General features: G+C 34.1%; 1 protein-coding gene across 4 annotated transcripts in view; it reads left to right on the top strand.

Annotated features, from left to right (window-relative positions):
• The window catches only part of trpv4 (transient receptor potential cation channel, subfamily V, member 4), a 51,110-nt gene extending 24,986 nt beyond the window's left edge, over nt 1–26,124 (top strand). For 2 of the 4 annotated variants that reach the window (XM_005165152.6, XM_005165151.6), the window contains exons 6-17: nt 2,813–2,953; nt 12,046–12,344; nt 12,416–12,595; nt 12,834–12,992; nt 14,710–14,802; nt 14,988–15,061; nt 17,275–17,440; nt 20,635–20,701; nt 20,793–21,097; nt 22,879–23,006; nt 23,130–23,242; nt 25,164–26,124. In XM_005165152.6, coding sequence (XP_005165209.1) covers nt 2,813–2,953; nt 12,046–12,344; nt 12,416–12,595; nt 12,834–12,992; nt 14,710–14,802; nt 14,988–15,061; nt 17,275–17,440; nt 20,635–20,701; nt 20,793–21,097; nt 22,879–23,006; nt 23,130–23,242; nt 25,164–25,276 — 1,838 coding nt within the window. In that variant the 3' untranslated portion in view covers nt 25,277–26,124. 4 annotated transcript variants of the gene reach the window in all.
• Nucleotides 26,125–27,321: the final 1,197 nt, after the last annotated feature.

Below are 27,321 nucleotides of genomic sequence, written 5' to 3'. Positions count from 1 at the left end.
AAGCTTTACATTCATATGTTTGTTAAGACAATATATGGCTGAGGTACAGCTATTTGAAAAGCTGGAATCTGAGGGTTAAAATAATCGAAATATTGAGAAACTTACTATATGCATTACTAATCATAAGTTTTGATACATTTCTTTAAGTTTTTGATATATTTACAGTAGAAAATTTACGTAGTTTTATCATGGATCACAATCTTAATATCATGTTTATATATAACTCCTAATATTTTTCAAATTTCTGACATAAAGAAAAATTAATCATTTTGACCCATACAATGTATTTTTGGACACTACCTGTGCAACTTAACACTTGTTTTATCATTCAGGGTTACATATATTATCATCAGTAAATTCTAATTTTCATGATTTGGCATGTATTGTACTTAACCATCAATCTAATTATCATTCAATTTGAATCCATGTTGTATGTGTGAGAGGTTTGCGATGGCTGAATTAATTATACAGGGAAGTTGCAGTTCTCAAAATGCATAATGCCATACTTACAGCAGACGTAGTCTAGTCTGACTCCCATTTCCCCAGGAAACAATCACTTACTCATTTGTTTAGTTTGCTTGCTTTCAGTGAAGTGCGCATGATGTCAGCAGACTTCCTTATTGAACCACAATGAACTGCTACAATCAAATCAATTAAGATGTTCAGCCAAGTATATAATAAAATACTTTATAAACCTAAACTTCAAGTAAAGATTCCTCTGGTAGTCTATTAAATCAGAGAAAAGTAAAAAAAAAGTTAAACAAAGTTTACTTTAGTAATTTAAGGAGTTTTAGGCACAGTCAGTCACTAGGACAAATGTTATCCCTGTGATCTGGCCTGGTGATGCCTTCGTTGTTGGCATAAAAATGGAGATATTAAATGCAACTGTTTTATAAATATGGACACAGGGTTGAGCTCTGTTCAGTCATTCTTAAACATCAAGCCATCAATAGTTAATACCCAAGACCAACTTATTGAGTGCATTTCACTTAAAGAGACAATTTACGCAAAACTGTAAATTCTGTCAATATTTACTCATTCTGCTTGTTCCAAAATGGTCTGATTTTTTTGAATACATAGCAAGATATACTGAAGATGTAGGGGAAAACCAGCCATTGACTTCCACATAATTTTTAAAAACATTGTTCTTTAGAAATCTTATTTATGTTCAACAGAAGAACGAAATTCATAAAGGTTTAAGACCACTTACTGTAAGTGTGAGGAAATGCTGAGGAAATTGTCATTTTTGCGTTAACTGTCCCTTTAATTTATATATTTGATTATGAATTGCATTATGGGACCTTCATCCCTGCTTGGCTTTTAACAGAGTAACTTTTTTGACATTTTAGTTGTATGAAACAATATACTGTAGAAGAAGTGATATATGCTACCTGACAAAAGTCTTGTCGTTGATCCCAGTTGTAAGAGCAAGAAAAAAATAACTTCGTTTATCATTTGGAAACGTGGCAGAAGGTAAATTTTTTTTCGATGAACCATCTGTTGAATTGCATTCCAATCATCACAAACGCTGCAGAAAACCTATTGGAACCCGCATGGACCCAAGATTCTTATAGAAATCAGTCAAGTTTGGTAAAGGAAAAATCATGGTTCGGGGTAACTTTCAGTATGGCGGCCTACAAGAGATCTGTAGAGTAGATGGCAACATCAACAGCCTGAGGGACTGTATTATAACATTTGTGCTGCCCATAACATTACAAACCATAGGAGCGGGCAAATTCTTCAGCAGGATAGCGCTCCTTTTCTCATACTTCAGCCTCTGCATTAAAGTTCCTGAATTATTGAGCATGTCATGGGTAAGACGATGGAGGAGGCATTGAAGATGAATGATGTATGGATGCAGTCCTCCAAGCTCATGGGAGTCAGACACAATATTCATTCTGTCTCCACTACACCATGACTTTATATTCTATACTGCACATTATTTCTGTTAAGTGACGAGACTTTTGTCTAAGCAAAGTCAGACCTTACTGTCCTATTTAAATAATTAAAAATCAAGGCATGATTATATTTTATTTTGGTAAAATAAGCGTAATCTAGAGGCCTCTGCCTTTAATATAAGCCACTTCTGATAGCAGATGATCAACTAGAAGTCAAGTTATTATTTTTTGTTCCTAAAAGTTTGGTAGATGACAAGACTTTTGTCAGGTAGTGTACAAAAAATTATAAGGAAAATATAAGAAATGTATTATATGTTATAAGAAAAAAATACTGCCAGTTTTTTGCCAGGTTTTTTGCAACATAATATACAATACCAAGACAAATATATCACAACTAACTATTTAAAATGTCAATAAAAGTCTTTTTTGAAAAAAAATAATGTTTAACATCATAATTTGTTAAAGGAAAGATTAAGCTGTCTTAATGCAATTCAAATGCATAAATACATGGAAAACACATGAATCACAAAATATAGAAGACTGTAAATTTGCAGACATTTTTTTCCAGTGTAAATGTGTAACAAAAGTAGCAGATGGACTTAGCAGGGAGAAAAGTTATTTTAATAATGCATTTCAGAGCTCTAACACACAAACACAAAACTGTAGACTCAGAACACGAGCTGCATTACCTTATTTTCATATTGCAGTACTTCCTCTCGTATAAGACAAGTTGATGTATCTAATAATATCATGCTGCTTCCCGCTGTTCTGTCTGATAAGATGCATCACAGATATCGGCTTTCCTGTAACATTACAAAGGGCTTTAGTTTGGCTGTCCATTATCATGATCAACAGCTTCCATCTGATTCTCCTCTTGCACATGTATTTGTAATAAAAATGTGTCATGTCCTCAGGTCAGATGGCTCTGCATATTGCTATAGAGCGACGATGCAAACAGTATGTGGAGCTTCTGGTGGAGAAGGGGGCTGATGTCCATGCGCAGGCCAGGGGACGCTTCTTCCAGCCCAGAGATGAGGGTGGATACTTCTACTTTGGTGAGTTTGTTGTTGAAGATCTGAACAACAGACTTTAAATCAATATTATTCAGTCATTAATTCCACTGCTTTTGTTTCAATGGTGTTTATCCTTCTTACTTGTTTGAGTTATACATATGCACAGTTGAAGTCAGAATTATTAGCCCCCCTTTGATTTCTTTCCTTCTTTTTTAAATATTTCCCAAATAGTGTTTAACAGAGCAAGGAGATTTTTACAGTATGTCTGATATCTGATATTGACATTTTTTTCTTCTGGGATAGTTTTATTTGTTTTATTTTAGCTAGAATAAAAACATTTTTAATAATAATAAGAAAAAACATTTTAAGGTCAAAGTTATTAGCCCCTTTAAGCTATTTATTTTTTTGATAGTCTACAGTCTACACGTCTTTAACTTGCCTAATTACCCTAACCTGCCTAGTTAACCTAATTAACCTAGTTAAGCCTTTAAATGTCACTTTAAGCTTTATAGAAGAGTTTTGTAAAATATTATTTATTGTCATCGTGGCAAAGATAAAATAAATCAGTTATTAGAAATAAATTATAAAAACTATTATGTGTAGAAATGTGTTGAAAAAAATCTTCTCTCCGTTAAACAGAAATTGGAGGAAAAATAAACGGGGTCTAATAATTCAGGGGGGCTTATAATTCTGACTTTCACTGTATATATAATATAAAATAATATATTATATTGTATTTTATTTTATAAAAAAGTATTATTTAACATTAAGCATGACATAGTTTGTTTAGGCTTGAATAAAACACACTACAATTTATTTTCAATAGTATATATACAGTTGAAGTCAGAATTATTAGCCCTCCTAAATTATAAGTCCAATTATTAGCCCCCCTATATATTTATTTCCTCCAATGTCTGTTTCTGTCCAATTTCTGTGATTTTTTTTTTTCAACACATTTCTAAACATAATTGTTTTAATAAATAATTTCTAATAACTGATTTCTTTTATCTTTGCCATGATGACAGTACGTAGCATTTTTCAAGATACTAGTAAGTTAAGTTTTAAGTATTAAAATTGTAAGTATTCTGCTTAAATTGCAATTTAAAGACTTGGGTAATTAGGCAAGTTAGGGTAATTTCTATAACCGTGGTTTGCTTTGTAGACAATCGAAATAAAATTATGCTTAAGGGGGCTAATAATATTAACCTTAAAATGATACTCTTCAGAAAATTCAGATAGACCCCTTAAGAAAATTTGCTATAGAATCAACCAGTGTTGTCCAATGATTTTCCTAATTATACAAATTTGCCCAGCTGACCTACGTAAATAACACAGTGAAAATCCTATGTACTGTTATCATGACAAGGACAAAAGAAATTAGTTATAACAACTATTATATTTAAAATTATGTCTCATTAAACAGCACTTGGGTATTTGAAAAAAAAAAAATAAAACAAATGTTTATATTTGTGAGCTCTCTTTGAGGGTGAGCGATATGAATATCGTTCATGATCCAAGCACTCAATATTGTTAAATATTTTGACTTTACTTTCAGAGTATATTGTAAGTAGTGTAAGTAATGTGTTTTATATAGTGCATTTATCGTGTATGGCCATAAACCCAAAGCGCCGAACAATCATGTCTCTCCACACCACCACCAGTGTGCAGCATATATTAGATGATGCGACGGCAGCCACAGGACAGTGCGCTCACCTCACACCAGCTATTGGTGGAGTGGAGAGACAGTGATAGAGCCAATTCGATGGATGGGGATAATTGTGAGACCATGCTCAGTAAGGCCTGAAAGAGTGAATTTGGCCAGGACACCGGGGTTACACCCCTACTCTTTACGAGAAGTGCCATAGGATTTTAAGGATAGGATATGGAGGATATAAATCTTCTTCAGCTGCTGTGATATAAACAGCATGCTTTTAATGCCCTGTTCTTTAACATCTGGTCAAATTATACACTGATAAAATTGCAACACACTGGGCCTTCGCTCACTAAATTATGAGTGGGAAGCTTCTATTTCCTGTTTTATCGGTCACTTCGCTGATGTTAATGTTTTTATTTAGCAAGAAACAAAGCAGTGATTTACATTCCTGAAAATAGTGTCATCGTTTCTAGCAATGTGTTTCCTGAGCAGCAGATCAGTATATTACATTAACATCGGACGCTAAAGACTGGAGTGATGATGTTGAAATTTCAGCTTTGCTAACTGATGAATCATTTAAATGTTGTCAAATATAATATCATTGTATTAAACTGTATCATATTTAATCATATTTAACAGTGTTATTCTGAAAAATAGTTTTTGATATATATATTTTAAGTGACCCAAAGTTTGTAACAGTAGTTAAAGAAATAAGTGATTTCCTGAAGGTTTTGACCTGTATTTTTTCCCTCTGGGAAACGTTTAGCATTAGCAGTCTAACCTTCATGACTTTGCAAGTGAATAATAACCTTTACATTCGGAGGTCCAGCTGTTCCCATAGTAACATCAGGTGATTTTTCTTTCCCTTTTCCTAAAACCCTCCCTTTAGTGCTATGGTTTGCCATCAATGAGAGTATTACACAGCGCATTCATTAACTATTTAACCATGAGTGAAATGGGTTTTGGGACTAGGAAAACCAAGACATTATGTCACAAATTAAACATGTTGGATGTACTTGGGATGTAGGAGAGTGAAAGGGGCCTCTGTGTTTACTATGAAAAGTACAGTACAAGGGTTTTATATTTAGGAGGCCTGGTGATTTGGCTGAAGTACACAAGAACACATTGTGCCCTCTGTTGGCCATACTTGGTTACTACACTAGCTATTTGCTCGACTTTGCCAGTATTTTACGCTATTTTAAATGTTCAGTGGTTCATAGTAGTGACAATCTCCATCAAAATGAACTCATGTAAGATGCAGGTAATTCGATTTACACAGATTTAATGCAGTGTGTGTACAGAACCAAACTGAGCAGTTAGTGGTAAATGACCTGCCAAATATGTATCAAAGATCAACAAAGCAATCTGTTTGATATAAATATTATTGTGTATTTTTTTTGCCCACTTAAAAAACTGTTTGAATTTTTTATGCTGTTTATTCATGATTGAAAGCTGAATTTTAGCAGCCATTGCCTTCAGTGTCACATTTTTTCAAAAGAAAAGCACTTATTTCCTATATATATATATATATATATATATATATATATATATATATATATATATATATATATATATATATATATATATATATATATATTTTTTTTTTTTTTTGTAAAATGTGCGCAAATGAAAAAATGAGAAAGTGGTTCATGTTACGTTGGATAATAATGAAAATTTAGGGTATTCACTTCTATACTTACATGTGGTTGTCATGACCCAATTTATTTAATTTCTTTTTAAATAAATGTACATATTTTACTCACATAGTCTGTAAAGATGAAACGCCAATTACCACATTTGAATGTTAGATGCAGAGGATTTTTCAGCCCTAATATACTCAGTGACATAAACAGTGGGCCTATTAATGTCATTGGTTTTATTGGCATTTTGCAAATTTGTCTCAATTGCACATAGGTATGAACAGGAAATAGAATTACCACTGCAGACTCATTTTAGGCAGATCAGAATCGGTTCTTTCTTTTGATTTGATTTATTGTGCACTTAATTTTAACAAAAATCCTACTGTATATCTAGTAGAATAGCCATAGCAGTCATTCTGACCGTTCATAATACCGTAACTACTGAATTAATTTTTTTGTCAAGTCAAATTTACATTCAAAGCTTTTATTGAGATTTTAGTGTTAAGCTTTGACTGGCTGTTGTCATATTTATGAAGTCATTCCCCTAAAATCTTTTTAGTTATATAGCCTATAACTAAACCTCCCCAGAAGAAGTGTATACCTCTATACATTAAACATTATACACAAAAGGAAAAAAAATTATAATAATAACTATTTTGAAAATGTATTATAAAGTTTTAAAAAGTATTTTAATTTGGTTTCTGAAGTATTTGAAGCTTTGCGCCACCTTTCCTACCACTTTTTTTCATTTACAATGATAAATATGATATTTATCCATTAATAAAATAAAGTTCACAACATCAGAGAATGAAAAATGTAAATCACACTTGTAAAAGAAAATACCTTCTAGAGAACAATAAAGGGGGCTGAAATCATCTTTAAAAGGCCATGAAACCCCCCTTTTTCGCTTCAAGTATACTTCAGAATTTTTTCCTAAAATCTTAGGAGATGTGTGTGGAGCGCTGCGAGCAGAGGGAGGAGTGGGCATTGGCGCCAGAGGAGAGAAAAAGAGGGGAGTGTCAGTTGGCTCACAAAATAAGACAAAAATAGTGAGGAAACCCATGATTTATAGTTTACAAAGGTAAAATGCAAAGAAATAACCAGTAAAAAATGTAATGTCTGAATGTAGACACAGTGGATAGCAGTGCAGCAGGTCTCTTGCTCTGTCTAATCCAACCATTACCACTGCTGGTAATTTAAACTTGTGCGAACACAGTTGCACAGATATAGGCGATGTGTCTGAATGGTGATGAACTCAACTGATAAAAAGACAAAGTTTGCCATTCTCCAATTTTCATACAGGTCTCTCGACAAAAATGCTTGCTGCAAACCAACAGCTTTGCTGTATTGGCTCTTGCCTAATACATACGACCCTTGCTGTGCATGGACGCGGTCTCACCCAGTCATTGGGTCTCACAGCTTGGCATGTCTGCCTTGCCTTCAGAAAGCACATGCTCTCATGAATAATTAAAAAGCAAGGCCTTCTCATAGGATAAGAACACTCCGCTATGAATAATAATGAGAAAACGATGCATCATTACTCCACGAGCAGAATCAAGCTACGTCACTGATTTTGATCCTGGCCCAAAAATTATTTTAAAACTGGAAGATGAAATTAGCAGACAAAAGCTTCAAATTTTCCAGTTTTCTCCACATTTAAAGCTGACAGGTGCTAACATTCTTACTCAACACACTCAAATCTTTTAATTGTTTAAAAAAAAAAAAAAAAAACTCCAGGGTGTCTTGAATCTTTAATGAAAGTCAAGTATAGACGTCAAACCAGAACTTAGAAGTAAATTCACAAGAAAAAAAAAAGTGATTTCTGTAAGTAATAAGTATGAGTAATAACAGAATTCTGTAATGAGTTTCCTTAACTTTAGGTGCTACAGGATATGTAAGATTAAAGGTGAAAGCTTTATCCTCTACTAAGGGTTCAAGTTAGGTTTTTATTAGCAGAAAGTTTGAATGCACAATAAGTAGTGTTTTGTGTGTTTAAATTTGATTTATTAACTTTAATAAAATAACAAATGTTAGAATGAAATATACACACATTTAGGAAAAGTCAGGGTGCTACTGTATATTAATTTGGGTTTTATGTTAACAAAAAGTAATTAAATTACAAAATGTAAAAATGGTCAAAATGACTGCCTTGGTAGTTCTAGTGTTAAGCTTTTTGGTTTCACAAGCAACTATAATATGCATTCAAATCAAGAGTTAAAACACATCTGTTTAGCTGTGCCTTTGCTGAATGAGCAATGTGCTACTGTACGACCGACAGACTGCCCTATTCTTGTTTTTCTTTCTCTTTTTTCATTCCTTTTAATCTGTTTGTAATCTTTGTTATTTTTATTTCTTAATCTTGTTGTATTTCATGTTTCTTTTATTCTTGTTTATGTAAAGCTCTTTGAATTCTCATAGTGTATAAAATGTGCTATATAAATAAATTTTCTTATATATAAGACATAATATATAAAAAGAATGACCTTGCCTTGCATACTATTCGAAAAAACATGGACACTTTAATACGTTTTTGCATAATGCTTGTTTCAAACTTTGCGACCTCATCTCGGAGAAGACTTTGTGATGTATCAAATCCACCAGCCCGCCCCTACATTTCTTTTGTCATGTTAAATATGCTAATCGAAACTATTCTAATGAGCTTATCCTCCCAGGACATCGGGGGTTACAAAACCGTGATTTCAAAATCAAGCCGAGATTTTGAATTCCCTATTCATGAGCCTCATTTACATCTCACAAATTTATACCACGAAACAAGACGTCTGCTTTGGAGCTGATTGAAAGGTGCAAAACTATTTTAAAATAATCCAAGGATGACAGAATAGGATTATCTTTTCTGGTGCCCTGCCAGGGGAGTCTCCATCTCTCTTTTATTCACCTGTAAATTATTTTCATTTGTATTAGACACGGCTGTCAGTGTTTAATCCCTCCTGATCTGAGCACGAAGGCATTCATTCGCCGCGGAGCTTCCCGGTGACGTGAGCATGAACCTGAGAGCACTGACAGCTAATGTGATTTAGCAGTCACGCTAACCGCTCTCTGAGCGCGTGCAAATCAATGAGAGGGAAGCGTTTCTATAAGAAGTGACATGAAAATAATCTGTCACCCCTGGCAGCGGCTCACTCTCCAGTCTGTCTGTTTGGTTTGCCTGTTTGAGATGGGCTCTCGTGAGACCAGCTCTAATTGAGCGCTGGATAGCAATGCTGACATTTAGATCAAAGCACATTTGTTATGTGAGGCCTGCGAAGGACTGATTGACTTTTAGTGGCTAATTGTATTTCTTCATTGTGCCGTGAAGTAAAGGAGAATGATAGATAAAAGGAACATCTGGAAATTGGAGTCTAATAGCTGGGCAGAGGTCTTAAAGGAGACGTCATAGACTTTGGGGTTTTTGGATGCTGGTCTCCATCTAGCCTCTCACATCCTGCTTGGTGGATTCTTTTATTAATTACTCACCCTCATGTCATTCCTATCTCCTGAAACCTTTGGTCATCTTCAGAACACAAATTAAGATATTTTGGAAGAAATCTCCATTGACAGCAAAGGGTCGTGACATGTTCAGAGTCTAAGAATAGGAACCAAAAACATTTTCAAAACATTTCAGTGGTTCAGCTGTAATCATACGAAGCTCCAGGAACACTATTTTTGCCAAACAACCACGGTTAAAACTACTTTTCACTAATGTCCTTTCTTCTGCCACGTCAGGTCCGGGTGCACATTTACTAGAGGCAATACAGTGTTTTTGTGTTGCACATCTATCTATCTATCTATCTATCTATCTATCTATCTATCTATCTATCTATCTATCTATCTGTCTGTCTGTCTGTCTGTCTGTCTGTCTGTCTGTCTGTCTGTCTGTCTGTCCGTCCGTCCGTCCGTCCGTCCGTCCGTCCGTCCGTCCGTCCGTCCGTCCGTCCGTCCGTCCGTCCGTCCGTCCGTCCGTCCGTCCGTCCGTCCGTCCGTCCGTCCGTCCGTCCGTCCGTCCGTCCGTCCGTCCGTCCGTCCGTCCGTCCGTCCGTCTCATCTCTCCATCTTTCCATCTTTCCATCCAACTTTAGTTTTTTTGTCATTCCATCCATCCATCCATCCATCCATCCATCCATCCATCCATCCATCCATCCATCCATCCGTATACACACACACACACACACACACACACACACACACACACACACACACACACACACACATATATATATATATATATATATATATATGAGCAATATCACACGAGTAGCAGTGCGATATGGCTGTATATCGGCATTGCCCCCACCAGTGCCGATATACAGCCATATACCACTGCTACGAGTGTGATATTGCATTTATACAGCAGTTTGACAGCATAATTGTGTATATAAAAACAAAATCTAACATGGAGAGTCTCAAAAACCCTTTTGTATGAGGAACTACTTCTTCCGCGTTGGATTCAAATCATAAGCTGATAGTTAAACAACTGAGCAAGCATCCTTTAAACTTAAGAACTGTACTGTCTACTTTTTGCTGGCGGTATGTGGGCGGAGTAATGCACAAAGGGTAAAAAGGCTGTACGAGTGTTGATATTACTAAATAAACCACGGCTATCAGCCAATCAGAGTCGAGAACCAGATAGAACTGTTGTATAAAAAAAAAAAAATATATATATATATATATATATATATATATATATATATATATAGAGAGAGAGAGAGAGAGAGAGAGAGAGAGAGAGAGAGAGAGAGAGAGAGAGAGAGAGAGAGAGAGAGAGAGAGAGAGAGAGAGAATCGCCTGTGATATCATGTCTTTTTGTTTTTTTTGTCAGAATGATGTAAGCCTATTGTTATAATAATTATATAATACAGTTAAAATGATATTTCTACTTTATCAAATTCATGTGCAACTTAAGCAAAACTAATACTAAAATTGTTTTAAATTTGGTTTTGTAGTTAGGGCCAAAATAAATCTGTTAACATGGATGCCGCAAAAACACGTGATGCTCACACGCTGCTCTCGGATTTGCTCTGAACAGGCTTGTGTTAAAGTATTATAATTTGTGTTCTGAAGTTCTCAAACGAAATGAGGCTTATGCTAACCAAATTGTGTATTTTGGATGAACTTTGATCTTCGAAGACTTCGAAGTTGTGATCTAGTATTGGAGGACCCCATTTTGCCCCGAATATGATGAACTGGCTGAGGCTAAGATGTGTTGCTTGCATTAAACCCCTATAAAATTAGTTTTAGAAGCTATTTAGTAAATTGACATGAAAAAGTTTGTTAGATGATTCCTGAGAATGAAATTTTGAACATGATGATTGACAGCTAAATCAGCATGAACCACAATTTCGGTCTAAATGATTCTTTCTGGTATTTCAGGGAAATCAGTCAGTAAAAAAATCATGTATTGGATAAAGTTACATTATCTGCTAAGTGCTGCACCAATTAAAAGTTTTGGATTACAAAGAGTTTTTAATGTCTTATACTCAACAAAGCAAACTATTTGATATAAAAAAATGCAACAAAAATGATTGATATTGTGAAGTGTTTTTACAATAAATAACTGTTTTTAAAAATGAATACTATATTTTCATGTGATATGAAAAGCTGAATTTTTGACAGCCATTACTTCAGTCTTCAGTGTCACACGATCCATTCAGAAATAATGTATCAATATGCTGTTTTGTTTAAAAGAACAACAATTATTTCAAATATAAATCTTTTGTAACATTAAAATCCTTGCTGAATAAATGTATGACTTTTATATGCTAGTATATTTAAAAAATGTTTCCAAATACAATATAGAAGAAATAACATGGAAAAGGTTTTTTCTTTTTCTTCTTATTGTTTAGGTGAACTGCCCCTCTCACTCGCAGCTTGTACCAACCAACCAGACATGGTGCATTACCTGACAGAGAATGGACACAAGAAGGCGGATCTGAGGAGGCAGGACTCAAGGGGAAACACAGTCCTGCATGCTTTGGTCCACATTGCTGACAACACTCGGGACAACACACGTTTTGTCACTAAGATGTTTGACTTGCTGCTCATTAAATGTGCCAAACTCTACCCGGATTGCAACCTGGAGAATATACTCAACAACGACGGCATGTCCCCTCTCATGATGGCCGCCAAACTGGGCAAAATTGGGGTAGGATACCACTTCATATGGGATTTAGGAACTTAAAAAGCATATCAAAATAAAACGTTTTTCCTCCACAGGTGTTTCAGCACATCATTCGGAGAGAGATAAAAGATGAGGAAGCTCGACACCTCTCACGGAAATTTAAAGACTGGGCTTATGGACCAGTGTACTCCAATCTGTATGATCTGTCCTCCCTGGACACCTGCGGAGAGGAAGTGTCTGTTCTGGAAATACTCGTCTACAACAGCAAGATTGAGGTGAGCGAGGAAAATGAAAATAAAGTCAGGAAGATGGAGTGTGTACTGTATGCTGCTCCATATATTGTATTGATATCATATAAGTTTAGAGGACTTACAGATGTGACTAATTGTAAATAGCCATGAGCAATATATCCATTAGATCATTTATGAAAATGGTATAATGGATGGTGTAAAAGCTTCCTGGTGATTGCTTTAGTTTACATCTTTCTGTATGCTTTATGGGTTTTGCCCTCAGAATCGGCATGAGATGTTGGCGGTGGAACCAATAAATGAACTGCTGAGGGCCAAGTGGCAGAAATTTGCAGCGGTGACCTTCTACATCAGTGTGTTTTCCTATCTTGTGACTATGATTATCTTCACTCTTGTGGCCTACTATCGCCCATCAGTGGGAAAAGTGAGTACAGTTTAAATCCTTTTGAAGGTCAGTTCACTCATTTAAAAAGGGACAAACTGGACTTTCTAAAAATGTTCATGATTATATTTATGTGACTTATCAGTTCACCATTCTAATATAAGAAAATATGATGCCACAAGCTTGGCACACCTGTCTTTGGGAATTTTTGCCCATTCCTCTTTGCAGTACCTCTCAAGCTCTATCAGGTTGGATGGGAAGCGACGATGTACAGCCATTTTCAGATTTCTCCAGAGATATTCAATAGGATTTAGATCTGGGCGCTCTGACCTCCCTGACTAAGGCTCTTCTCCCCCGATCACTCAGCTTAGATGGTCGGCCAGCTCTAGAAAGCGTCCTGGTGGTTCCAAACATCTTCCACTTACTGATGATGGAGACCACTGTGCTCATTTTAACTTTCAGAGCAGCAGACATTTTTCTGTAACCTTCCCCAGCCTTGTGCTTCAAGACAATTCTGTCTCTGAGGTCTACAGCTATTCCTTTGTCTTCATGCTTGGGTTGTGCTTTGACATGCAGCGTCAACCCTGGGTGTATGACAGGTGTATGCCTTTTCAAATCATGTCCAATTACCTGAATTTACCACAGGTGAACTCCAATTAAGCTGCTGAAACATCTCAAGAATGATCAGTGGAAACAGAATGTACTGTACCGGAGCTCAATTTAGAGCTTCACGGCAAAGGCTGTGAATACTTATGTACATGTGATTTTTCTGTTTTTTTAAAGGAAATAAATGAATTTAATCCATTTTTGGAATAAGGCTATAACATAAAAACTGTGGAAAAGTGAAGCACTATGAATACTTTCCAGATGGACTGTAGGAAAAGGTTTTGTTTGAACACCAAATGAGCAAATAAAAAGTATTTCTATATGTCCATGTTACTCAGAAAATTCAGCTTTGGCATCACAAGTTTTATGCAATTTTAAAATGTATTAAAATGAACTGGAAAAAATGTGAATAAATGCAGAAATACATTAATCTCCTCTTCCTTCCACTGTAAAAAAAAAGTGAAGCCACAATGTCCCAGGTATAGTTGCTATTAATTCTTTTGTGTCACTAAGATTATTTGAAGCAAGTCTGTGCAAAAGTCATCATAAACTGGAGCTATTGAATCAAAATCTCTAAGATCCAATAGCAAACACAGAGTCTTGTCTCATTTATTAAAGGGATAGTACACCAGAAAATGTTTTTATTCCTTCTGCTAAACTCAAAAGAAGATGATTTGATGGCCATAGTATTGTTTTCGTATTGTGGAAGTCAATGGTTACAGGTTTTTAGCTTTCATCAAATCATCTTCTTTTGAGTGTAACAGAAGAAAGTGAGTAAAACCACCTGAGAGTGAGAAATAGTGAATACATTTTCATTTGTGTGTGAACAATCTCTTTAAAACAGAGAGATCTTTTAATGATTTGTACTGCAGCCAACCACTAGGGGGCGATCTTAAAGTTTTGGCTTTATTTTTCACCACCTGGGTAAAATAGAAGGGTTACTTTAAATGTTATTATGTTTTTATCAAACAAATGCAGCCTAGACAAGTATTAGAAAGCATTTTCACAATCATGCCAAACTCAAACAGTTTTAAATGGTTGTGTACTGTATACAGTGGAATAGCTACTTCAACTCATGGGCACTTCTGTGTGCAGATGGTTAAGGGATATGGAACAGCTCTGTTGTTGATTCAAACATCTCTTATCTCCACAGCCCCCTTATGCTTATGATACCACAGAAGACAAGGTGCGTCTGGCTGGAGAGATCATCACAGTGGGTTCTGGACTCTTTTTCTTTGTAACAAATGTAAGCTTTACTCTGCACAATAATTAAACACACTTTCCTTTCTCCTTGATGAAAGAACATGGGTGTATTTGTATCAAATGTTGTGGTACCCAAATTCACTCAAGCATTCTTTCTGGTTGCTCTATCGATCCTCTTTATCGGTGAATACCTTTAGCGGCATTTCTTGGTTTTCTCCTCTGATTTAGATTAAGGACCTTTTCCTGAAGAAGTGCCCCGGGGTGAATTCTATATTTGTTGATGGATCCTTTCAGCTTCTCTAGTAAGACGCTCGCTCCCATTCTTTGTGTCTTCCTTTACAATGTCTTTGCCTGAGGCCATTTTTTAAATTGAGCTGTATAATTAATTCCAGAACCTCTTTCTTGGCATGTTTTAATAGTTACTGTAGTCTCCTTGCATTACAAACCGCAAAGATGACTGCAGCTCTCCAATATGTTTATGGTAATTGTAATTAATTGCTAAACCAGTGAGCCATCTTACATTTCAAAAGCGAATCTTGCACATTGACAACTCGCAGATATTTTATAACCATCACATTAACAAAATAAGAAAGTAGCCCGAGGCCACAGTGCGTTTAGCTATTAATTTTAAGCGTGATCTTAAATAGATGAAAATTTAATGTTAATTTACTCACCCTTGGATGCACATCATGATTTTGCCAAGTACGATGTGATCCTGGATTAGCATCTTTGCTGATCCTGGTACATCATTTTTGTTTGAAAATGTAACCCATACCCATTCCCTACCCCTAAACCCAACCATAACTAAATTATTCCAAAAATCAGATGGGAAAAATAGTGCGATAACAAACATGTAGAAGTGCATAAACCTCACCGTAAGCCTAAGCTTAACATAAACGGTAAACGTATCTCTTAATTCTGATTGGTTGATTGTAATGTTGTTCCAGGATCAACATAGATGTTAATCCAGGAACAGGTCCTACTTGGTGAAATCAGGTTGGCGCACTTGGACCACTCAAGATGTATTTTTTTCTTTAGGACAGCAATAAAAAAAAAGAATATATGTGACCCGATTTGGCAAAACGAGTCGGAAGTCTCACCATTCTCTGCTCTCCAAATATGATGTTAAACAGTGTATGAAACCAGTCAGAAATGTCCACAAATGCTGATCAGTATTTCCGTTACATTGTTACATTTTACACTGTTAAAATGTAGCATCTCAGTAAAACCTTTCTGAATTTAGTGAATCTTTGTAATAATGCCTTTTATTATATTTATATTGAAATAAATACTTAAATTATTTGAGCGGTTTAATGGCATTTGTGTATATAAACTGCATGTACAAATTAAGCTGTAAAATAAATAGTTTATCCCCTTAACTCCGATGAATTTTGAAGGATATCAGCAAAAAAACTTTACTCAAGATATTTTCAGGTTTTCAATTGGAAAAAGAGAGCAGACAACAATAATTTAAATGGGGCATATCTTCAAAACCATTCAAGGTATGATGTTGAATAGGATATCATTTTAAAACGTAGGGTCACTGTGACTTATTTTGCTGGATCGGGTCACATTTAATGCAAGTCAGGGGCTAATAATACTACTTTAAGGCTATGTTCACATTGCAAGGCTTAGTGCTCAAATCAGATTTTTTTCTCATATCGGATTTTTTTGCATAGTTGTGTACACTTTTTATTATTGTGGCTAATATCACTTCATTGATATTTGTTATCAACAACATGTATCCTGTCAAAAGTGGGGTTACAGGCTAATGGTTGGTCATTTAAAAAATATTTAAAATGAACAACTTAAATTTTTGTTAAAGTATTTGCTGAGGAAAGGAGGATGTTTGCAGGACGAACCAGTACAGAAAAATATTGTATCGGCTTTATTAGCACATATGAAAGTGGCACACTTTCCACACTGGTGGTGGTGTGGAGAGACCCCCCCCTCATGATTGTGAAGCGCTTTGGGTGTATGGCCATACACAATAAATGCGCTAAATAAATACACATTACATTTACAGTACATTACATATCAAAATTGAAAATATCAGATTCCATGTGGTTTTGGCTGACAAAAGACAAAAACAGATCTGAGTCACATGTGGGCAAAAGTATCAGATTCAGGACATGTTTGCCTGCAGTGTGAACATAGCCTTAGATGAACAAAAAAACAAACAAAAAAACAAGCAAACAATACGAATTAACTTTTTTTTTTTTGTGGCTGCTGATTAAAGGTAAAAGTGTTAAAGCAATGTTCATTTTATTTTTAAAACAGACTGGTTGTTTTACCAATAAGACCTTAATGTATCATCAGGAGCCATGTGTATTCATTTTATTTTAATACGTTTTCTTCAGTGTCTGTAACTTGCTCAATCTTCTGGTGAGCAGATTAAATGCAACAGCAAAAGTTGATTTTTGGGGGGTTTGCCCCTATAACATGTTCATGACTTGTATATATGGTTAATACAATTTAATATATGGTTGACTGGTATTTGTGTTTTCTTGTGTAGCTTCATCTACTCTGTGTTGGTGCTGGTGAGCGCAGCGCTGTATCTGTCAGGCATTGAGGCCTACGTGTCTGTGATGGTGTTTGCTTTAACACTAGGCTGGATGAACACCCTCTATTTTACCAGAGGCCTTAAACTCACTGGAACTTACAGCATCATGATCCAAAAGGTATTAAATGAACAGGTCGATCACCACGTGCATTTAAAGGCGCAGAATGCCATTAGAGGATACATATTCACAACAAACAAATAGGTCGTTTAATGTGGAATTATGGGGGTTGTGGTCTTCATTAACTCCATGTTTTTGCTTATTTCTCTGGAACACTCTTCAAAACATTTGGGATAATATCAATGCATAAGTCAGCTAAACATATATAAGTGGTTTTTGGATATTTTAATGAAAACAAAACGTAAATATTGTGCCTTTAATTTAATAACTGTAAATAGTGAAATGTTTTCCTTTCACCTCAACTGTATTTGTAAGAGGCCTTGAGAAGACATCAAATCTAAATTTATTTAGCTTTTCAAAACACTTTTATTAAAGTGGGCAAAAAAAAAAATCTTGGCATTAATTAGTTATTTGAGTATGCTTGAGAATGAAGTGGTATTATTTTAATACTTGTTTTATTCTATAAAGCAGTGGTTCTTAAACTTTTCATCAAGTATCACCTCAGAAACAAATTGTCTCTCCAAGTACCACCATGATGACGAGGCAGATTATTTCCTATTGTTAAAAATATTTATTATTGTCAGCCACTTTAAACGTTATAAATAGATTGAACATTAACACTACTGTGCTTGCAGGTAAAAATTCAACATTTAAATTGTGCTTTTAAAAGTTAAAAAAATTAGGCGTAAAAGAAAGTAAAAAGAAGACTGCTGTACTTAAATTTAAAGTATTATCAAATAGTAAGCTATTCATCAAAACCTGGAAATGTTGCTTGGACCTCATGAATATAGGCTATATGTCATCATATTCATATATAAACCATTTTTGATAAATTTGTGCATGTGTTGCATGCACAAATGACATATGTGTTTATCTTTGAAATCTAATCATTAACTTGTATTTTAAAATATTTGGGATGACACACATTTAAAGTCAGAATTGTTAACCCCCCTTTGATTTTTATTATTATTATTATTTTAATATTTCCCAAATGATGTTTAACAGAGCAAGGAGATTTTCACAGTATGTCTGATAATATTTTTTAATATGGATAAAGTCTTATTTGTTTTATTTTAGCTCGAATAAAAGCAGCCTTCAATAAAAAAATGTTAAGGTCAAATTTATTAGCCCCTTCAAGCTTTTTTGTTTTTTGGATAATCTACAGAACAAACCCTCGTTATACAATTACTTGAATAATTACATTAACCTGCCTAGTTAACCTAATTAACCTAGTTAAGCCTTTACATGTCACTTTAAGCTGTATAGAAGTGTCTTGAAAAATATTGAGTAACATATTATTTACTGTCATCATGAGAAAGATGAACCAGTTATTAGAGATGAGTTATTAAAACTATTATGATTAGAAATGTGTTGAAAAAATTAAACAAATTGGGGAAAACAATTAACAGGGGGCTAATAATTCAGGAGGCTAATAATTCTGACTTCCAACTATATTTAAATTAGAAATTAGATCTGCTTACTGCACGTCTTTTATAGTACGTTTGTCAGAAAAGTGAGTGATTATATGCATAAATACACTACTTGACCAATTCATACATGATTTATCCATTCATACGTGCGGAATTTCTGTGATTCGAGATCTCATCTTAAGTGGACAGTGGAGTTTGTATTACCCGCACACAGAGACTTTAATCATGCTATATTTTAGCTCCAAGCTTCAAGCAAAGCAAAGTTGCTTGAGTCTATGTTCTGTGTCCTGCGACATTTGAATCACATCCAGATAAATTAGCCTAAATCTGAGGTAACAAATTAATCGAAAGCTACGGTGGTTTACATAAGAAATAACTTTATATATATATATATATATATATATATATATATATATATATATATATATATATATATATATATATATATATATCAAAAACAGGCATTATTTTACACAACTACAAGCACACATTTAACACATTTGTGATATTTTGAATTGTGAATTATTTTACCAATGATGCAGCATGGAGAGGTTTGCAGTAACTGAAATGCCAACACAACAGCACTGGTCTGCAAAAGTGCTTAATTCTCTAGCATGTATCTGCTCCGGAAGTGCTGCACACCTCTTTCTCATGGATCTGTGCCAAAGTGGGTTGATTTTTAGCATCTGATGACATGATGAACTAAAGTAAACACTGCAAGCACACCGATGTGATCGTATGCTCCAGGGAACAGCCTATGCTGATCACATCAGATCACAAAGGAATCGGATTGATCAAATTTTATCACTATCTCAAATAAAAGTACTGTAACCTAGTCCATTTGCTTTTTTCAGAAATTGAATGAACAGCAAAAATTTTCTAGATAAAGCTGGGTTATTCCACCCAATGTTTATATCTCAACTTTTCTAAAGGTAAACATTGGTATTGTGTTGTCTAAAAGTTTATACAGAAATGTCTAAAATATGGCATATTTTAGCTATTTAATGCAAAGAAAATTCTAAAGAACTACATTAATTAGAATTTTGTCATCAGTAGTTTACAGAATAAAACTAAAATTACATTTTACACTTAACACTCACTATAAAACAAATCCAGAGAAATCAGCACAAAAAAGGCTTCACACAGTTGAGTGGGCTTGATAAACCACCTGTAGAAACACTCTTCTCACTCTATAAAAAACTTAAAAAAATAATAATAATAAACACAATCCCCCTTACTCAAGCACTTAATTCTCTAAGCACAAACAGTTCCTTTTTTAAAAATAAATAGCACTTCTTGTGCTTATTGCTTCTTTTTGTTGAATCGCTGAATACCTTCTCAGTTATAAGTTGCTTTGGACAAAAGCATTTGCTAAATGACTAAATGTAAAATGTAAACTAAGAATTTTCAAGTAGTCTCTAATTTTTTTCCAAGGCTGTATCAATACAAATGTTTAGACCAGAAAGTGTTTACGTGTAGTTATAAATTATAATATGACCAAACACCATAACATTTTCTTTTTTCTTTAGTAAGGATTTTATTTGTAAATCCTGTCCTCTTGAATTACACGTTGTTCTGCATGCTGATGTTTCTAAAAGCTGCAATTCCAGTAATGACTATTTCTCTTAAAGTGTACACTACTGCAGGCAACTACATTACATAAAACCCTCAGAATAATTAGAGCGCTCGCTGATCTTCCTTCCTCTCATTTTCTCAGTCTAATTATTCAACCCATTGTGTCATCAATTTGCTTATTATCTTCAGATTCTCATCAAAGATTTGTTCCGGTTCCTGCTGGTCTACGTGCTCTTCATGATTGGTTATGCTTCAGGTATTCCAATAAGAATCATCACTCTTGTTTAATATCTTCTAAAATGTTTATTCATAATGATCTATTTTGCATTCTGTGTTCTGTGCACCAGCATTAGTGTCGCTGTTGACCATCTGCCCTGATAAGGACACGTGTAAGGAAAACTGTCCTACATATCCCGAATGTCGAGACACAAACACCTTCAGTGAATTCTTGCTGGACCTCTTCAAGCTGACCATAGGCATCGGAGACCTGGACAACATGCTGAAAGGCGCACAGTATCCCGCCGTCTTCCTCATTCTGCTGGTCACCTACATTATCCTCACCTTCGTCCTGTTGCTCAACATGTTAATCGCTCTGATGGGGGAGACGGTGGGACAGGTGTCCAAAGAAAGCAAGAAGATCTGGAAATTGCAGGTGAGAGGAGAGCCTGAGGGGTAATGTGCAATCAGTTGTATGGATAGTATTATTAAGACTGAATAATGTTAGATAGTATAAACTTGTGGTCAGATGACCCACAATGGAAATTCTTGTTGTCAATTGGTTTCTTCTGTGAAATAAAAGAACTAACTTTTATTATTAGTGGTGTAACGGATCACAAATCACATGGTTTGGATAACATTGTTTTTTTTCCACATTTTTTGGCTCAGCAAATAGGGGAAGAGACAAATCTAATTTGCTTTCTATTTAATACAAAAACAGTACTGCAAGACACTTTTGGTTTTAATAAACTGAACTTAGAACCTGTAATTTTATTAAGAATAAAATAAAGAAATAATCAGCTGAAAAAAATAAACTGTAAAATATTCAGTACTGTGAAAAATTCACAGTTACTACTACTGTTGCTGATAACGCTTGCAAGACTGGGATTTAACCACAGCGGTTCGAATTGTAGTTCTGCCGAGCGACTAAAAAGTTATCAGTATTGATGGTAAAAAACTTTCTAGTCAAACCATTCTTCTGCAGTCTTATACCAAAAATGGAAATAATGGCAGTATTAATAGCTAAAATGTGTGAGAGCGTTGATATTATGTGATTATATTGTATTGCATTATGGATTAATTAAGTGTTAAATCAAAAGTAATTCACAAATACTTGATAATGAAATGATTTAATGACAATAACTTGCTATGGTTACAACTAAATTAGTTACCAACTGTATAAAATGCTAAAATATGAACTGATGAAAACATGTGATAATAATTGTACCCAGCTTAAATTAAAATAAAGTTACCTAAGAAAGAGAGAGACGAGGGATGGAAAGAGAGAGACAAAGAGAGTAAGTAGGCCTCAAAGAGCCTGGGAGCTGTAGAGCCAGAGAAGATAACCTCCAGAGAAGGAGAGGAGCAGAGCTCAGGAAAACGTAGAGAAGAAAAAGAGACAGAGCAGAGTTTACCACCTATTTTGTCTCTTTCTTGACCATATGACCAAAGTCCAAATACTGAGACATTCAAACTGACCAATCGACATGTGACCAGATCGTAAAACCCTCAAAGTCCAAACACCAGAGCCTGATCTAATCAGTATCTGCCTTTAGAATTTGTGAGAGCCTTCTTTAAATTATGTAATTTCTGCCTACAACTTTCATCTTTGAGCATCAAATTAAATGTACAGTATATGACAGTGATTTTAATCTTTACCATCAACATCAGTTGTTTTATCTAAACTACAAACTGTTACCACAATACGTCTGTGTTATTTGACAGTTTGTAACTTCCTAACTAACTCAAAAGACTAAAGCCTGAATCTTGATTTTTGCGTTTTTCATACACAGATTTGAATGCAGCGATTCGAGGGATTAATAAACATATGCAAATTACCATAGTTTTTTACATTTATGTTGCATGGGTGTTGAGATCACGATTTTTAATCGTGCTGCTTACACTGAATGCAATAATGCAGGCTAAACAGGTAGTGACAGAAAACACCTTTAATATCCTAAGAAACCCAGCACAAGTGGTTTGCTCCATATGAATTTTGTGCATATGTATTTAGTATCCTGTTTGACAAAGTAAATATTCATATTTAATATTTATTTGTGGAAAACAAACTCATTTTGTGTGTGATTGCTTGTATAAAAAAATCTGGTTGTAATAACATGAGAATCAACCATCTTTACTTAAGTTTTCTACGAGGACTTTTCCTTTTGTAAATGGCTTTAGTCTCCAACATGTAGTTTTTCTTTTCTTTGTTCTCAGTGGGCGACTACTATCCTGGACATTGAGCGTTCTTTCCCTGTGTGTCTGCGGCGGTCTTTCCGTGTGGGAGAGATGGTCACTGTGGGCAAGGGTTTGGATGGAAAGCCAGACAAACGCTGGTGCTTCAGGTACAGCAACAAAATATCTGCTACATTTATGTTTATTAATTTATTATATATTTTTTTCAATTAGAGCCTGTTTATTTTAATGAATAAGGCTAAACTTTGAAGTCTTCATTCTTAATTCTGCAGGGTGGACGAGGTGAAGTGGTCCCACTGGAATCAAAATCTGGGCATCATCAATGAGGATCCAGGCCAGAAAGACCTTTCTGAACACACACAGGGTGGACGGGGCCTTCGAAGAGGTAAGTTAAGGGGCAAATTATTTAAAAAAAACTATATTTTTGGTTTGTAGTCAAAATTAAAAAGTTAAAAAAATACATTATACATTGCATATTTTCGTGCACTTGGTCAATTGTATTGTTTAGAGGGAGAGAAAAAATACAAACAAGTTGCAATTGTGTATAGAATATATTTTATGATTTCATTCAAAAATAATGTTATTTTATAATAATATATACAGTCTGGAAAATAAGTCACCATTTTTCTCTGAAAAAATATTTCCAAAGATGCTTTTGACATGGATTTTTCACCAGATGTTGATAACAACCAAAGTAATCCATGTAAGAAAAGAAAACAAATCTTATTACTTTACAATTTAAGTTATGCTTAATAAAATGAAATGACGCAGGAGAAAAGTATTGAACACATGAAGAAAGGGAGGTGTAGAAAGGCAGTGAAGGTCCAGAAAAGAACTGTAATCTATCAGTAGTTATTCAGCTACCCTCTGCTCTTCATCATTATAAAATAATATTAGCTGCTTCAGTTCAACATTTACACTAGCAGGATGATGGAGATGAAACCAGGGAAGACATTTCAGCAAGACAATGATTTAAAATACAGACAAGGAAACTCTCAAAAGCTTTCAGCGAAAGAAAGTCAAGCTGTAGAATGGCCCAGCCAATCACCTGACTCGAATCTAATAGAAAATACAAATTATACATCAGATTTGATAAACAAGACCCACAGAACCAGCAAGATTTTAACACTGTTGAGAGGCAAATTCAATATATAACTTATATTACATATTTTATATGTGACTGCACAGAAAAGAAATAATCCAAATATATAAAAAATAATCAATTGTTTCTAATCACTCACCTATTTAAGACTAAAAAATGTAATTAAACAATTAATGCTTACAAACAGACATATAGAAATGTCAATTATATGTAATTAAAATAGATCTTTTCAATACCAACTATATGCAGTGTTCAGCATAAATGAGGACACCCCATTTTGAATATGAATATCCATTTTATCCATTTTCTAGTGAATATTTGTAATATATTTTGGCTGCATTTAAGTAAAGCAGATTTATTAAACAAATTTATTTATTGAAATCATATTTTAGTCACTAAACGTCTTTAGAAATATACAGTTAATACATTTAAATTCATGCAAAATATTGCAAACAAAGAAAAATTACAAACTACAAAAATTCAAAGAAATTTAGTTTATATTTTTTTTGTTTCTTTTGATTTTTGCTCTTTTTTAAAAAAATTTTTATGTATGATTTTTCCCTAACGTATAACTTTGAGCTACTAATTTTTGACCAGTTTTGGCTTTAGGTATGACTAATTGAACATACATACACAAATATAATGTTATAAAGCATCCTATAGAAAATAAAAGAAAATATTTGTGAGAGGTATACTTATACTAAACATTTAATTACAATTAATTAATATTAATATAAATAAAAAATATATATATAATCATGATTTAAAAGGTTAAATTCTTCTAAATTAATTTAAAATTTGGTATCATTAGGACTGACGCTGGTAAAGAAATTGTAAGTAAAGGTGGAAAAATGTTAATATATTATACTATTTTTAAAGTTTTTGACAGACAGTAAGGTCAAATATTTGAAATAAGACAGCAGAGATACAGTTAGGAAGATAATTTTAAGATGAAAAAAATATATAATATAAAATATAATTTAAAAAATGCATGTAGGTAAAACACACCCCTGGAAATCAAAATTATGGGCAAATATTGCCCGGTAATAGCACTGTCGCTGGATGTTTTTTAGCAAAATGCTATTTGATTTGGAATACATGTCATAGCATTTTTCAGATTAATTAAAAAAATTTAACCTTTATTCCAGACATTGCATGTTTCAAGTATCAACTAACAAAGCGCTTCTCTCCACTGCACCCACAGACCGCTGGTCCACTGTAGTACCGAGAGTGGTTGAACTGAATCGCGGCTCCAGAGATCACACCGTAGAGATGGAGCCTCTCACAGGGAGACACCGACTCAAGTCTGAAAGCTAAAGACTTCAAAGGGAAACAATCCCTTGATACTTTTTTACTGGCCAGACAATTATGTGTGCTATTAAAGCTGAGTTTCTCAGCACCGTTGGGAGAACAGGTCTGTACATCATGAATTTTGAACATACCCTGATGGCTTCTTTTGGGATGATTGTGTTTTACATGTATATTTGGACACACTCAGGAACAGTTTTAATTAGGTCAGTCCATCTTGTGTCAAGAGTTTTAATATTATATGGTTTTTTAAGAATTATTATTTGTACCTAGGAAAAAACAATCCGACAGTATATTAGCTCTTGGATATGAGTGTCAGCGCCGCTAGCTCTGTTGATTCCTGCTGACATTTTGCTTTTTTTTGTATGTGTATGGATTATATGAAAAAACATTATATATGAATCAATAATCATGTCAGATTACCTCAGTGTTATTTGTGCCTTGTGATATAAAGTACAGCTTTTTAATGAAAAACAGAACTGTTATTATTTTTGTGATAATGCCGACCCCTGATGGAAAAAAAATGCTGCTCTGGTTTGGCCTTTGGCTTGGTTTTGTAATAAAGGTCATGTTAGAAGCAGATGTGTCTCTACACCAGACTGCAGCACTGCGCTATTTTCACCTCAGTATACTAGCAATAGTGCCACACTGCGCTTAATAGGCGTGATTCTTGTAAAGATTTAAAGCGACTAGTTCAGATTAGAGCTTTCTCGATTTGCAGAAATTCAGAAAGGTAAACCAATGCCAAGTTACACATTTTGGAAACCATTTCAACCTCTATTTTCTTTTTTGTAAGAAATTTTTATCTTGTATATATTGTGTCCCCTGCCCCCTTTTTAATTAAATACACTCAAACAGTGATGTTTGTTCAAACTACATAAAATAAAACACAATTCTTGAAGATATTTTAAGACAACTTAATTGTTTTACGTTCAATCCAATTAAATTTGTGAAAACAAATCAGCTAACTTAATTTGTTCATGTTGTCTTAACACAAATTGAGTGTGTGCAACCCAGCATTTTATACAGCACTGGGTTCCATACAATTCCTTTAAGTTGCCTTAGTACAAGTTGTTTACATTGGATTGAACATAAAACCATTAAGTTGTTCCTTAATATATATATATATAAATATATATATATATATATATATATATATATATATATATATATATATATATATATATATATATATATATATATATATATATATATATATGTTTTTTCATCTAATTTTAAATAAGTAGTTTGATCAAGCAGCAGATTTTGTTTTAAGTGAGTGTATTTTGGTGCTTTTTTTCACTCCAGGAAGAGTGATTAATTCAGGGCTGGAAGTCTTTTTTATTTTGTTTGATATACAGTTTGCCTTTTTTAATACTCTGGTTATTTAATATATTCTTTGTTTTACTATTAGAGTAGATTTTGTATCCAAGGAATGTAAAGAAATAGATAGTAATATATTTGTGGCAGTAGACGTTATTTTACCAAAACGTTCGATGCTGCTGCTGCTGACAACATTATTTTATGTTCTGAATTAGATGTGCTGACTATTCCAATAATCCAAGCAAACCATATCAACAATAAAGCGATTTTTTTAAAATTCTCCCTCTGTTGAACATCTAAAGGAGCCGATTTATTATTTATTGTATAGCTTTTTAACTCATTTGTTTCAAAACCATGTTTTAAAAATTGGCTGCTCTTATATAATGGAAAGAACTGAAATGTATTACTTGACATCGTAAGCACAAGTAGATTTAATCTGAATCTGCAACTGTGCCTAATTTACATTTAGAAAACTACATGTAGATGTGCCATTTTTTTTACTTTGTGGTGTTATAGCTTTAAAACCTTCCAATAAAACTCGTGAAATATATTTGTTTTTTATTGTGTATTTTCATGTCCTAACTTTGCCTCATAAAATGTGATTTATAACTTATAATTTAGCATTCTGCTGAAAAATAGCAATGTTTATGTTTTGTTTGCTACGTAGTCTGTGTGCGTGTTCATAAAACAAGTCATAAACGTTTACTGTTCATGCTTTATTAGCATATCTG

Source organism: Danio rerio, chromosome 5 (assembly GCF_049306965.1).
Source record: "Danio rerio strain Tuebingen ecotype United States chromosome 5, GRCz12tu, whole genome shotgun sequence".
In the NCBI taxonomy this organism is placed as follows: Eukaryota; Metazoa; Chordata; class Actinopteri; order Cypriniformes; family Danionidae; genus Danio; species Danio rerio.
This window is presented reverse-complemented; position numbering and strand designations above follow the sequence as displayed.